The sequence below is a fragment of the Meleagris gallopavo genome, chromosome 6 (genome assembly GCF_000146605.3).
Source record: "Meleagris gallopavo isolate NT-WF06-2002-E0010 breed Aviagen turkey brand Nicholas breeding stock chromosome 6, Turkey_5.1, whole genome shotgun sequence".
Classification (NCBI taxonomy): domain Eukaryota; kingdom Metazoa; phylum Chordata; class Aves; order Galliformes; family Phasianidae; genus Meleagris; species Meleagris gallopavo.
Genome location: NC_015016.2, coordinates 22863688 through 22878274, shown reverse-complemented (window position 1 = coordinate 22878274; position 14587 = coordinate 22863688). Strand labels below are relative to the sequence as shown.

Here is a 14587-nt window from a genome sequence, read left to right as displayed (position 1 = left end):
TAAAAAGTCATCCATCTACTGCTTTCCATTGGCTAAATACACACTACATCTAGTTTTAGTCTACGAATAAGTTACAGGAGAGCAGCTGAAGAACACAGCACATGCTTTTCTGATGTTATTTCTTTGTGACAGCATAAACTCCCTATCTAAAACAACAGCAGCAGAAGAGATTTTTGGAAAGCAAGGGACTCTCCCCCCCTTTTCTTTCTGCTGCATTCCCTTGTAAAGTAGTAATAGAACAAACCTCCACAAATCATCAGGGGCCCATAAGTAATGGACTGTCTTATTTACAGTGAACCATCCAATAATTTATAATGTGGTTATTTAGAATGTAATGTGTTCAGTGTGCCCAGTCAATGATTTTAGAAAAATACACCATCCAATAGTAGCTACATAATGCTCACTGATTTTGGCTAGCAATTAATATAACCCAAAATCCAGTGGTCACCTTTACTAACTGTAATAAAGCAGCCGCTTTTAAGAAAAAGAAAACTCTTACCAAGTTTTTATTCACATATACACATATAAAAGTTCTTGCATTAAAAACCACCTTGAAAATTAATTCATCTGTACATAACAAAAGAATTAGTATTTCCATGAATAAAATCTTAAATCTGCAAATTTATTTGAATAGCATTGTATTAAATAAAGCAGCATTAAAATCCAACAAACGGGGATGAGGATGAAGAGGAAAATAACGAACTAACAACATTTGTGTTCAGCCCTTCCCATACATCTTCTGTGCCAGTCGAATCTTGATGATCAGTGTAAACTGAAAAGCCTCTAAATTCAGATTTTATTTCACTTGTCTGAAACAATTCCAGTAGGGCCTGCACTGGTGAGCTGCAATCCCTTTTCTCTCTGGGAACAGACAGTCCATCTGCATACTTCACACATAACTCTATATTCTGTTTCCGGTTTTCTCTTCTATTTCTTCCTAAGCAAAGTTTTACTTTCCTGTGCAGCTTTCCAGATGGCGAACAGTGTGCAGCGTTAGCAGCCAATTCATTAAGTTCTTTGTTTATAGCAGACTCAGATACCTCAGCCTCCAGAACTACATTGTGCTGCATCTGTTGATGATTATCACATAAATCACGATGTTTCTCGACAAACGTAGGATTGGCATCTGTTTTTTTCAAACATTTTGCGGGTAGAACTACTGCAGGATTTAACTTTCGTTTAGGCTGTGCTAAGTTTTTGTCTTTTTCACTAAAATCTGTAACTTGAGTATGAGAACATAAAGTACACACACCTTCCTGAAAATGCTGTAAATTCTTTTTACTTACTTCTGGTTCAAGTATTTCTTTACTGAATGGTTCATAATCTTGACACGAGTTCTCCATATATGATTTACCATCTTTCTGAGGAAGTGGTTGTATGAAATTTGGTGACATTACAGACTGTCCTAGGTTTGTGGCACAGAAGCAATTAGTTCTTGTGTTTCCACCATTATTTCTGAATTTACTTTTTACTTCTGGAGGTTGAGACAGATGACAGTAAAGAATTGAACACAGAGATGCAGAAACAGGGGTAGGCACCAACACTGAATTTGGTTGTACTTCTGCAGGCTGACAATCCAGTTTGAGTGCCTGCATTGTAGTATCTTTCCACGAGTAAGTTTTCAATGAAATGCGTTGCTTTTTCAGTCGTTCTTTCAGCTCATCTGGTCGTGTTATCTTCCCAATAATAGGAGAAAAATATCCTGTACTACATTTTATCCTACAATTAAATTGGTCAGGATGATTAACAATCAAACGGTTGAAAGAAAGTAACGTAACTCATTATGTAAACATCTAGAAAAGCAACTAAACTGACAAAGCAATTTTTTCAAAGGAAAGTAAGGATAGAAACATCATTTCTGCTGGAACGTAGTACTTTGTATTTGAATTCAACCTTTTACTGTTGATTTCTACAGCTCATGAATACAGGTAAGCAGTCTAGTATTTCAGTAAGTCTCAGTCAAGATGCTACTGAGAACAAAAATTAATGAATATAATGCAATGACAAATACTGTGAATATTCTATTGCATATAGACACACGCTTAGCACAATTCTGTCTTTTCCCCTCAAGATAATATTATAGATTGCTTTTCTGAAGGTTACAGACAGATGGAACAACTCCTGGAAAGTCTCTCTAGCCTCACATTCCTGTGATACCATACATACCATTTCTTCATTTTCATTTCTGAAACTACTGGATTGCAAGTTCCAGTGATGTTTATCAGACTCAAAAACATGAACTTGTTCCTTATTAAGTTCAGAATTTCATAATTAAAGTATCTTTATATTTAATCTCTTAACTCACATATATTTGAAAATGAAGGACATGCAACTTACCTTTTCATGTTTTTTTCATCATCCCTGTATTCAACAAACTCATAAACAAACTTGGAGATTATATCATCAACAACTTGATACTGTGCGCTTTGTGCAAAGTTCTGGTGCTGTTCACTTTTAAGATGCTGGAATTAAAAGATGATCATGAAATAAAAGTAATGCTACAAATATGAATATACAAATCAATACTCTGATATGGAGCAATAAGTACATATTGATAATTTATTGTTGCTAGAATAGAATAGCTCCGTTTTGAAGGGACTCGCAAAGATCACTGAGTCCAACTGTCAGATTACTTCAAGGCTAACCCAAAGTTTAAAAAATATATCATTAAGAGCATTATCCAAATGCCACTTAAACACAGATAGACATGAGGCATCAAGCACCTCCCTGAGAAGCCTGTTCAAGTGTCCAATTGCACTTTTTGTTAAAAAATAAAAAATGTTATTTTTTTTCCCCCCTAATGTCCACTCTGAACACTCCCCATGACACCTTTGAGCCACTGCTACACATTCTATCACTAGATACCCGGGAGAGAGGTGCTCATCCTTTTTCTACCTCTCATCTCCAGGAAGCTGAAGACAGTAATAAGGTCATTCCTCAACCTCCTTTTCTCCAAGCTTCACAAACTTAGCATCCTCCTCATTGCATCTAGCCCCTTTTAACCAGCTTTGTTGCCCCTCTTTGGGTCTTAATAGCCTTTTTAAACTGTGGGACCTAGAACTGCACAAAGTTTTCCAGGTGAGGCCACGTTAATATTAAATATGAGAATAATCACTTCTTTTGATGTCTAGCTATGCTGTGTTTAATGCACCCCTAAGAGCAGTTTGCTCTCTCTGCTGCTGGGGCACACTGAGCCAACTGCCAACCAGCACCTCACCTGCCAGCCAGGTGCAGTCCTATTCACTACAATTCTTTGAGCCTGTTCTTCACCCGGTGCAATGCACACTCATTTGTCTCATAACTGGACAAAACATTCAAAAAAAATTAGGAAGAACAGCATAAGCAGTCTTGCTAATATCCAGAAAAACTACATTCAACACATTCCCTTCATCCACTAAAATAGGTGATCTTACAATCAGTTTCTCTAAGAGCCATTAATGCTTTCAGCCACCATACCCAGAAGCCGCAAAGAATTGAAACAGACAAAGAAAAACTTGTTGCTATTTAGAAAATACACTCAGACCTTTTAAATTAAAAAAAAAAATAAAACAGCAAATAGAAATCATTGCCGATTCCACTGTTTTAAGACTGCTTGAAAACAATATATTTCATGTTTCACACATACAGTTTGTAGATCTTCATATTTCTTCCCACAGCATTCACAATATCCTCTCCTTTTTTTGTCCTTCTGATGAAGCTGAACAGGAGTTTTGCAGTCCTTGTCACTGTTCATATCTTTTCTGTTAGCAGAACCAAAATACATTAATGATTGTTACCTACAGAGTTCTATACATGCCTCCTACAAAACGTTCATTTGCATTCACATCATTTAAGAAAAAGAACATTTTCATTTCTGCTCAGACTACTTAAACCACCCTAGTAAATGCTTAGGAAAAATAGAATAGAAATTGATGCACTCAAAAAAAAAAATCAATAAATAGATTACTGCAACAAAACGGGCATACCCAATGGAACTATACAAGAGAATAAAACATTCAGATTCATACAGATTTCCTACTATCACTGACTCAGATTAAGCAATGTTGAACTTATAAAACAAATCTCACTTGTCAAATCAAAGGATTTGTTGAAATTTCTTTGCATAGTTGATAAAAAGAAGTTTGATAAAATCAAAACTAGGGAAAAAGAAGTCTTCTAGCATCTCATCTTCTGTCAATATTTTTGATGCAGAAAGACGTTTGGTATAATAGATGACCTTTCGTTCTTTGATAAAAGGTAAAGAATAGTCCTACTTCTTGGTTACATGCAGCTTTTGAACATGTTGATCAAGTATGATTCAGTCTTCTTTTTCAAGGTACAAGTTAAGTGGAAATACAAGGAAATGAACCGTAAGTTCTTCCAGAAGATTAAACCACAAAGAGGTTTTCAGTATCTGTTCCATGACCTTCAGAGTCCTCATTTGGACAGAGCTACTGCTTGTTGCAATTCACTACTAAGCTACCCTACAGTAAAGCAAAATCATCAGTTCCTATTTTCATTTTACTTTGAGAGAATAGTGCCACCTCCCTGTCTAGACCACAAAAAAAAAAATCATACTGTCAGACTCCACCAAGGATCTGCATAGATGTTTTATACAAAGACCAATCAAGCATTTGTTCAGATTTCAGAGTCCACTTTTAATACTGTAGTAACCTTTTCACCTCTTCCCTTAGAAATGTAAAAATCACTAAGAACCACTAAGGCTTGTGCAAACCACAAGATAAAAGAGACAGAATTTATTATCTGAAGTGTGAATGATTGCAATCTTTCTGCATGTAAAGCAAGTAAAATTGACATCATCTTCAACATACTACTCTTTCAGATAAAGATAAAACAAGCAAGCATTCTCACCTTTGCCTTCTTAAAAAAAGAAAAAAGAAATTATAGTCACCACCTTTACTTGCTGGCTATGAAATAAATAAAACTCCACCTAAACATCTCTGGCATGTGCCAGATTAATGAGAAATATTAATTTGAATCCAATTCCTGAAATTTCAAACAACGCGTCATATTTCTTAATCTATACATATGAAAAGACTATTGTACTCTTCCTTTTAGAAAGGGGTTTGAAGAGAACAGGCTATCCTATGGCCCCTTTGAAGAGACAGCATCAGAAATACCCTCCTTATTGAAAGATTACTGCACTACTATGTTGCTATGTTCATTTATCATTGTAACATCACCTGAAAACCTCCAGAAGTCTAACAATAGTTTAGACTGGACAAAATCCGGAAGTTATTCATAGAGAAAACACGTGTCAAACCTAAATAAGTTTTAGATCCAAAGGACAGAGCAGCAGCAAAAGTTACCAGACACAGAAAGTTTCAAGTAAATCAAAGCTGCTTTTCACCTAAATATTTTAGTCTCTGCTATGAATCAATTCTTGAAGTCAAACATTTATAGTCTCCATGTATGCAAGAAAAAAAAGTTAGGGACACCAAATTCCCCCAATAAAAGAAAAAAATCAATATTTGAAAGTCGTTTCAAATCATAAAATTGATTTATTAGATGTTTTAACTGCAACTGGAGTACTCAGAGCCTGAATGTCAACCTGTATCACATAAACACTTGCTGAAAGAAACTGCAGTAAGTATCCATTTTTCATCTCTGAAGCAATGAAGCAACATTTGCAATGTCTAATTTCTATAAATTTCATTGTGCACATAAGGCAGATGTGCTCCTTAGCAATGATGATTTTGAACTATAACTGAATATTGCTTTTAACAATTAAGTGCCTTCTTTTCAGCTTTTATTGACAAACATCACAGGAAGTCTTAAGAAATTTACTGCCTATAAAATACTTACTGGATGGCATCCAAGACGTGGACAAAGAAGAAACCAGTGGTAGAAAGGAAAAAAATATCTTATGCTGACCCACAATGATAGGAGAAAGCTGCATTTTTGGATGTATGCATCCGTGTGTCCAAAAAAAGGACTAAAGACAGGATAAAGAGGGTACAGAAAGACAGACAGCAACAGTTACAGCATAGCAAATGCAACAGTCAAGATGTGGAAATTAGTATTAAGTATCACAGAAATAAAAAGCAGAAGAATTCTTTTAGAAAACAATTACTTTACAATTATTTTAGAGGATCTCTCTGTCCTCTGTATATACATCAATAATGAGTACTCAACAAACCTTTGCTTAGACTGAGTTTGTTTTTGACCAGGAGGATGCTTCTTATCCACCTCAAATGGACTACACGGTTTTGGAACACAGTAGTTCAGAGCTGGAAAACTCGGTAACTGCAGATAAAATGGTCGGTAGGAGCTGCATTAAGACAAAACAGGTGCATTAGAAGCATCCAAACAATCAAACAGTTTATATTACAAACTATAAATAGGTTAAAAGGTCTTTGATAACAAGCTTCTCTTTCACATGTAGAGTACAAAAAATGCTAAGCAGATAAATAACCTAGGAAAAGTAATTCCTTCCTTCCTCGATACCTCCTCAAAATAAAAAGTTAGCCTTGAGTTTTCAGAGCTGTCAATCACACTCCATAGCTATGTGCCTGGCTGTAATGCAGTAGGCTGTGGAGATCTGCACAACCAATACAATTAGCAATTTGGATGAAAGTAGATCCATGCTCCTGAGAAATAGCAGTTCCTATCAAATGTATTTTTTTTTTTTTCATTTTATCAATTTTCCCTGTTTGAAAGGCTTCCAATTTATCATTGAAAATATTTTAAAAACTGAACATTAAGTTTTCATGGAAGTAGTTTTCCTGCACAGAAACATACACAGAAAGATAACAGAACAAGTACACCAGCACTTGCATGTATTAAAAGTGTTTGAAAAAGGTAATGACAAAGTTCACATAACCATTTAGCTGCAATGTTCAGAGTCCAATATAAAATTCACACATTCATATATTTTGTGCTTGAAAACGCATTTGTCCCACTCTCCCCACTACTCTCATATCTATCACACCTACTCTTACCAGCTCACAGTATAAGACTAGATTCAAACTTCTCACTCATATTGTTATAATTCATTTTTCTCCCAACTTCAGGCAACCTCTTTCCTTATTGAGGAGTTACACAACCAGATCCGATCAGTTACAAGCTCAGAAAAATGCAAAAATTGTGAAGTCTGGAAGTATCAGAACTTATGCTACGACAGTAATGAAGTTAGATTAACAGTTGTGTTGGTTATTTTTAAGTAATAAATCACTGAACTGTAAATTTAGCCTGATTTCAAGGAATGTTTTATGGTATAATGACTTTTCTTACAGTCTCCCAAGATGAACATAAGAGTTAGAACTACTAATATTTAATATAGAAAGCTTTAACTACATCTAAGAAAAAACAGGCAACATGTCAAGATTTAAAGTTTCAAGGCTTCCTCCTTTCAATTCGTCTGGCTCAAAGAACAAAATAAACGAGACGAATCCCCCTGCCTGATCTACAAATTGCTACACATTAACTTTTCATGACTACTACCCAACCCAAACATTTCCAACCATACTAATACCTCTTTCACTTCATCCAAAGGCTAAACACAGATACCTACCCAGGCCACACAGAGATGGAAATGTCTGGCTTTAAAGTCAGCAAGCCCATCAAGACATACAACATGTTCTGAATTTCTCAGTTTGAAAACTACATTGAAAGCACACAGAACACTCACCGACTTCTATCTTCTACCTTCACAAATGGGTTTTTCAGCCTACCTGCTCACAGGAGGAAAAAAGGACATTAAAAGAGAAATACTTTGCTTCATTTAGCAAATTTATAAGTTCTTGGGCAGATAGGCATTATTTTAGAACTCATTATGTACATGCTTTGACAAACTCCTTCTTTCTTAGGCTTACAAGTTAGAAGACAGTTTTATACTTGATCTGTTTCTAACCATTCAGAAAGTTCAGCAAAACCTCTACACATATTGAAATACTTACTTTTTGACTTTTGAGTGGTAACTTGTTTTCCCTGTTGAAAAATAAAGGAGGAAAAGTATAATATTCACAGAAATTTTATTTCACATTCTATCTTAAGACTTGATTTTAACTCATGAGAGTCTCCCTATGACAATCGTAACTTGTGATACACAGCTGTGATAAATTTTTGTAGAAATCAAGCTCACCAGGAAATAAATACAGTCCTGTTTCCTAAAGCAGCTCTTATTTATAGACTGCAAAAACAAATGATGTCATTGAGGCTATGATCTTAAAATTAATTCATTAAACATACTAGTCAGTGAAAAACAGAACAGGAGCAAGACTTGATTAAAATAAAATCTGTATGCATCACAGTAGGCCATATTTAATATGCCTACCTTTTTTCATTTAATCAAATTAACTTTCACAAATGGCAAAAACCCACTTACCACATCTTTAAAAGAACTGCCTGTGCTTTTGATTAGGTAGAGCTCTTTCTTCTTTTGTTCAATATAATGCTTAACATCTGGCAAAGAGAAAATTATATTTATATTTCAGCTGAATTTATTTTTTGCATGTTTGAAGTTATTTATCATTTTTAATAATTTGAACTCAAAAAAGTTTAAAGAAATCAGTGTTATTAGTACAAGTTATGCTTCACCAAACAAAGATATTTACCATCAATATGAAGTACTTTCACTCCCCAACTCAAAGCATTGGACAGCATGCTACCAGAGGGGATTAATTCCTGTTAGAAAAAAAGAAATAAAAAGAAATTCTCATCTTGAGCAGTAGGTCAAATAAAATGTAATAAATAAAAATATACTACATCTTATAATACAAACTATCTTATGAAAGCTGAGATCCAACTGTAAACTGTTTATGTACTTCCTGCCAAAATACTACAACTATCTTCAACTGACTTCTCCATCTCCACGTCACAACACTTCACTATCAAAGGATTACAGTTAACGTTTCACAAAGCCAAGAGCATTCTCTACTGTCATATTTTATAGTATCTAATACTTGAAGGCAATACATTTGTACATTTACTTCAATTTCACAAGCACTTCTCAAATGCTAGCTACAATTACAATCTTGATAAAATATTGATTATAAGACCATAAGGCTTTCAGTTCTTCAGAAAGTACCCAGAAAACACAATCTGACATGCGCTTTGCTTAGAACCATCCCCCAATTTCTGCCTGAACAACCCATGAGACACCTCTGTCTTAGACCACCATCATTCTTACTAGTGCTTGTTTTCCAAATTCCTCAAGTACAAACGTATGGGTTACCCAGCTTACCTGCTCTCTGATTGCTTTTTCAGCTAAGGATTTTCCTCTGCTCAAACGTACCTATATTAGAACAGAAATACATTCATAGCAAGTTAGATTTCATTTCAGAAAGTAAAAGGTAAGGCAAATTAAAAAACTGTTACTAGCAAAAGTCTGCAATAGTCTCCTTTTGTTTATTTCATAGTTATTTTTCATGAATTTTCATTTTTCATACAAGGTTGGGGTTCATACATTCTGAGAGGGAAAAAAGAAAAAGTAGTTTTCAATCAAAGCAGGTCACTGAATGGCTGAAGCAATGTCAAGTGCTGGATCAAGACAGATGGTGCGAATGAGCAGCCTGTGGGATACACCAAAAGATGAGGTTTCCTCAACTGAACTTGTGCTAAATTTAGCTACCAGCCATGAATGTAACTACAGCCTCAGCCGTAATTCTCTCTGCCTGTTCTACCATCAGTAGCTCCTTTTGTACTATATTCTGTACATTTGTAATGAACATGCCTTCACCTATCCAGGTTATGGTCAAGAAGAGCTGACCTCAGCCACTCGGTACAACGAAGACCAACACACAGACTGTCCCACACCTATGTTTCTAAATAAGTGTCAAGCTAGGATAGAGAGGGTATTAAACTTGCCAATGAAACAGACTTCAGGTAAATCTGCAGAAACTCAGAAACTAACTGCTGAAATTAACACAGTCATCTAAGAATTTAAAAAAAAAAAAAAAACCCTGATAACACAGTGTTCAACTGTATTATTTCACTGAACTACCGAAGACTACTTCTGGGGTATTTGCATTAACAACGTTAGAAAACAAGACAGGAGATAAATTCTGATAGTGCACTTCCCAGACTGTACTTGTTTTGCAGGATTATTATTAGAGAAACTTACTGCATCTGCTGCCTTAAATGAACTTCCATCCTGTCGATCTTTTCGCTTGCTGGGATGAGATGTATCATTTCCTCCATTACATACAGACTCTGGGCTAGGAACTGGAGATATCTGACTAAGAGTTGGTGCAAATTTTGCCTCCTTTTTACTGGACACCAGATAGCTGATATCTTTGCTAAGAAAACTCTCCACTCTCTAAATAAAAAGAAATAAAGCAAATTATTACTTCAGGACAACAGATTAATAATTCCCTTCTTGCTTTGCGCGCACTGAAGAATAGAGACAAAACCTCCAAACAAATCTATTATACTCACAAAACAGAATTCTCAGGAAGATATTTAAAAAATATATATATATATTTTATATATATATAAAATGACAACTGAACTGCAGTAAGATCTTACCAGTCAAAAGCTTTATAGTTTCACTTCTGATTTTCTAACGCAAAGCAAAGTTGGTTTTTTTTTATTGGTTTTGATTATTACCATTTCTTGATGTATTGAGCTGTAATACTTTGTGCACTGAGAAATTACAGAATAATTCAAAGGAAACCACATTTTATGTAATCTAACAGAAGTTACGAAGCGTTCAGCTAAATTTAGCTCACAGATACATAAGCAAACACAATTCACAGTTTACAAGAAGATATAACAATGAATTTCAGAACCACAGAAAAATGAAATTATTGTGAAACGATAGTTATGCCATTTCACACCTACAGTGTTCATAACGCTTCTCAGAAGCATAGAAGCTTGAATAGAGTAATATGTTTTGTTTTAGTGAGTATGAAAATGCTGTATTTCCCCCATCAGAATTTATGATTTCAATACAAATACTTAATTTTCATTAACATGCTCTGTGCAGAAAGCATTTACTGAAATGCCTTATTGAGGTCAAACGGTAAAGCTGAAAGTGTAAAAACCTGACTATGAAAGTAGTACACAACTTTAACCACCAAAATTTCTTGCTGGCTTTGAGTATCTCCAGAGGAAACCTCGAGCACCTCTCCGGGCAGCCTGTTCCAGTACTGGAGCTGATCATCTCAGCGGACTGCTGACATTACAGAGCATTTCAATTTCCTGCTGCTGCTCCTTACCACACCAAGCCCTATCAGCCATTTTTGTGATAATGATACCAGAATGGGCCAAAGTATTGCTCTTAAAAATGTGGCTTTCACAGCTGTTTGCTCACAGTAGAAGGATCAAAACATTAAGGTTAAAATCCAGAATGGAAGTGGAATTAGCTTTGCAAATCTTTTTGTTTAAAGAGCCCCAAAGTACCTTTTAAAGAATAAATGCCTTTAAAAAAAAAGAGAAAAAAGAAAGCCAGCAAGAAGTCAATGAGGGGTTGTTGGGTTTTGTTTGTTTGCTTTTGAAATCTCAAGTCACTTTGGTCCTGTTTCCTAAGTCTGCTCCTCTATTTAGCTCACATTTCAACCATGATATTGAGGAGTTGATGTTCTGCTGCAATCTCTCAAAACCTTTTGTTCCTCTCTACATCCTTTTGGGCCCATCAACCACACAAAAGCTCTTTCTTCAGCTCTTTCTCCACAACCTGCCCTGGATGCCAAGAGGGGTGCATATCTCCTCCCTCTGCTAGGTGATAATATTCCAGCTCAGCCTTTATAAGCCTCAGCCTGTACTTACTTGAGGGGGAAAAAAAAAAAAAAGTCAAACCACTCTCCCATTACACTTTCAGTTAAGTAGCCTCTAAACATAAAATGTAATTAGAAAATTTGGGAAATTATCTTATATATGATTCGATTAAATGCATACAAACTCTATCAAATCATTCAAGCAAAAGACAATCTTAACAAATAACCCATACCAAGCTAAAAGAATATGAGACTTTCCATAAACATACGCAAAACACTTCCTCTAACCTCTTTGGGGTTCATCATTCTCATGGCACTTGGATAAAAACCTAAGTAAATGAAACATCAGCTGAAAACAAACCTCTATGATAAAAACTTCTGCTACAGATAGCAAAACAGCTACTAGTAAAAACAAACAAAAACCCCACGAAAACAACTTCTTGATAAGCTGGTTATCTATACTAAACATTAAAATAACATTAAAAAAATAAAACTCCTTCACATCTAAAATAAATGTAACATTAAAACGCAGAAGCACAGTACATGGAATAGCCATCCCAGATGCAGATTTTCTTTCAGTTTCATTTGAACATTAACTTACCCCTCCTAGATCTTTAAGATCCTTTCCTATTTTTTCAGAGATCACATTTGATGGAATATCGAGGTAAAACACTTTTCCAGTGAGTGGTTTATATTTCAGTTTCTCTGGTTTTCCTACTTCTTTTTTCACGCTCTTCAGAGAAGATTTTATTTTTTCTGTTTTTGCTTGCATTTCATCTGCTGCCAAAAAAGAATTATATTGTATGAAATGTGGATTCTCTTTTTTAAAATGAAAGAAGGCAAGCTTCCATGTAATATAAAAACATTTAATAAAGACCTACATGTTAAACATGTCAAAAACAAGACATAAATAACAAAGAGTCCTTAGAAGTTGCTTTTTTTTTTTTAAATCATGTCCTAAAATGGATTTTTTATTTCAGTTGCCATACAATACCATCAATTTTCTCATCCACTTTGCGAAGCATTTCCCATCTCCACAGCACAGTACATATACTACTGCTACTGTCACTGATTATCACAAGAGCACTATTTTAAAGGAAAAAGACTGGCCTCTCACTTTTTCATCTAAGAAAAAAGGGAACTCGTATAGAAGCAACAGAACAAAAACAAGTCAAAAGCCAATGAAAAAGAAAAAAATAGGAGAGGAAGATCGTACTATTTATCTAATTTTTTAGCACCCATCAGAGACTCAGGAAGTCTGCTTGAAGTTCCAGAATCATTGTAGTTACAACCACTCCTTCTGTCCTTTTGAATTTTTCTCTTAAACTAAGAGACAACATACAGCAACTGAACCATAGAATGAATCATAGAATGGTTTGAGTTGGAAGGGACCGCTAAGATCATCAGTTCCAACCCCCTGCTATACAGGCAGGGACACTTCCCTGTAGACCAGGATGCTCACAGCCCCATCCAGCCTGGTCTTGAATGCCGCCGGGGAAGGGACATTCACAGCCTCGCTCAGCAATCCATACCAGTGTCTTAACACTCTCACAGTAAAGAAATTTTTCTTGATATCAAGTCTAAATCTACCCTCTTCCAGTTTAAAGCCACTTTCCCTCGTCTTGTCGCTACCTGTCCTTACAAAGAATCCCTCTGCAGCTTTCCTGTAGGCCTCCTTCAGGTACTGGAATTAAAAGCCCAATGATCAACTCAGAACCATCCACTCAAGTCTGTCAGAATAGACATTTAAATAAGGAAATTTAAAGAATTAAAATAAATCAGTCTGGTTAAGAATTAAGTCTCATTTCAGAAGAGAAACCTTGTATGTACACTGAGTATCAACCAAAAAAAAAAGAAAGAAAAACAAAAAATCCACCAGAAATTGCTAAAAAACAGAAATTGGGCAATTTTATTATACCACTATATAAATTCATGAATCGCCACACTTAAATAACATGTGCAGCTTTAAGAGGAAAAAAGGTGCATGAGGAGCAGTGTGTGTACACTACAACCAAGAAAGAGAAAAAAGTGTAAAAAAAGATTATCAAAAGCATGTGGAATTCTCATAAATAGGTGGTCAGTGAGCAAAATAAGTGACTTAGGGAAAATACGATAAACAAAATTAAAAAGAGCAGAGATAATGTACTGAAATAAGCTATTCATCCAAGAACTATGGGGCATAAACCCCAAACCAGCAGCTAGGTAGAAAATAAAAAGAAACTGAAACCGTATGTACCAAAGGACACAATCAACAGAGGGATGAAATTCTGAAGGAACTAATGCACAGAAGAGGAATACTTTGAGGGATCCCAAATGCACTCAAGTGTGAGCGACCATTCCTACTTGCATCCATTCCAGGAGTCCTTTTACAACCTATGATGGAGGCTCAATCATCCAAGCCTGGCATATTGGTGGTTTTACACCACTTTTCTCCTCAGTGACTGCGGTCAGCCCCTGGTTACTTCTCCTTTGGAGAAGTTCAGAAAGGACAGAGGGCTGCCGCAGGAAGTGAACAGGCATCTTTTAGAGTCAAAACAGTCCCTCTGCCACGCATTCTCTCCTTCGCTGAAACTGCCTTAACAGCGCGGAGCAAAGCCACCACTGATGCTGTATTCTCCCAGTAGTGGTTATGAACACGTAGAAGCAAAGCAGGAAGAGCAGTTAATTCGGTAGAATCTGAGAAAGCAGAAGAAAACAGGAAGCGTGGAAGCTCTGGACAGCGTAACTATTTGGAAGCTGAAGAGAGAAGGATGAAGTCTTGAGGCACAGATGAGCAGACGGGCAAGAGAAATTCTGAAGGGATCAAACACCGCTTTACACCCAGCACACACGGCACCTCAAACATTACTGCAATCACCACCGAAAAACACGCCCCGAACTCGCTAGCCGTAACGCAAGGCCCGCAGTTACTAACAGTTAGCAGCAGTTAG

General features: G+C 35.9%; 1 protein-coding gene across 1 annotated transcript in view; it reads right to left on the bottom strand.

The window, feature by feature from the left end:
• Window positions 1-601: 601 nt before the first annotated feature.
• The window catches only part of DBF4 (DBF4 zinc finger), a 14371-nt gene continuing 385 nt past the window's right edge, over window positions 602-14587 (bottom strand). The window contains exons 2-12 of the mRNA XM_031554036.1: window positions 12259-12534; window positions 10064-10258; window positions 9185-9235; window positions 8556-8625; window positions 8327-8403; window positions 7899-7929; window positions 7631-7673; window positions 6140-6271; window positions 3626-3740; window positions 2338-2462; window positions 602-1719 (exon numbers count right to left, since the gene is read on the bottom strand). Coding sequence (XP_031409896.1) covers window positions 657-1719; window positions 2338-2462; window positions 3626-3740; window positions 6140-6271; window positions 7631-7673; window positions 7899-7929; window positions 8327-8403; window positions 8556-8625; window positions 9185-9235; window positions 10064-10258; window positions 12259-12534 — 2178 coding nt within the window. The 3' untranslated portion in view covers window positions 602-656. The remainder of the gene's footprint in view (window positions 1720-2337; window positions 2463-3625; window positions 3741-6139; window positions 6272-7630; window positions 7674-7898; window positions 7930-8326; window positions 8404-8555; window positions 8626-9184; window positions 9236-10063; window positions 10259-12258; window positions 12535-14587) is intronic.